The 436-nt window shown below is 59.4% G+C and overlaps 1 protein-coding gene across 1 annotated transcript; it reads left to right on the top strand.

The window, feature by feature from the left end:
• Positions 1-27: 27 nt before the first annotated feature.
• Positions 28-300, top strand: L226DRAFT_575843 (uncharacterized protein; the record flags this gene model as incomplete). Its single annotated transcript, XM_067685261.1, has 1 exon — positions 28-300. A coding segment is annotated over one exon (273 nt), but the record flags the coding sequence as incomplete, so codon positions are not given.
• Between the last annotated feature and the right edge of the window lie 136 nt (positions 301-436).

The raw sequence follows: 436 nt of genomic DNA, 5'->3' as shown, positions 1-436 counted from the left end.
GAGGCGATTGCGCCGCTCCGCCGCGAGATCCGACAGGCGGGCTGGGCCAGTTCCAGGGTGGAGGCCTGGCGGCAGTACTTCGACGCTCTCCCGGAGGGTGGGTCGGAGGAGGAATACGAGCCGTCGGAGTCGGAGGAGTCGGAGGAGTCGGAGCAGGCGGAGCAGGCGGAGCAGGCGGAGCAGGAGGGTGAGGCGGAAGACGGGCAGGGCGGAGAGGAGCAGGGCGGAGATGAGCAGGGCGGAGGTGAAGAGGGTGGAGAGCAGATGGAGGTCGATGGGGAGGGGAGTAGTGCGGCATAGAGTCGGAGTCCGATAGAGGACTCCGTTGAATAATTTTTCTTGAGTCTTGAAAAGTCTGAACGGAAGTCCGAATCAAGGAGTGTGACAAGACCGATAACAAGTAAGTTTGATAAGCAAATAAGTAAGAAAATAAGTA

This window comes from Lentinus tigrinus (assembly GCF_003813185.1).
Source record: "Lentinus tigrinus ALCF2SS1-7 unplaced genomic scaffold L226scaffold_51, whole genome shotgun sequence".
Classification (NCBI taxonomy): domain Eukaryota; kingdom Fungi; phylum Basidiomycota; class Agaricomycetes; order Polyporales; family Polyporaceae; genus Lentinus; species Lentinus tigrinus.
This window is presented reverse-complemented; position numbering and strand designations above follow the sequence as displayed.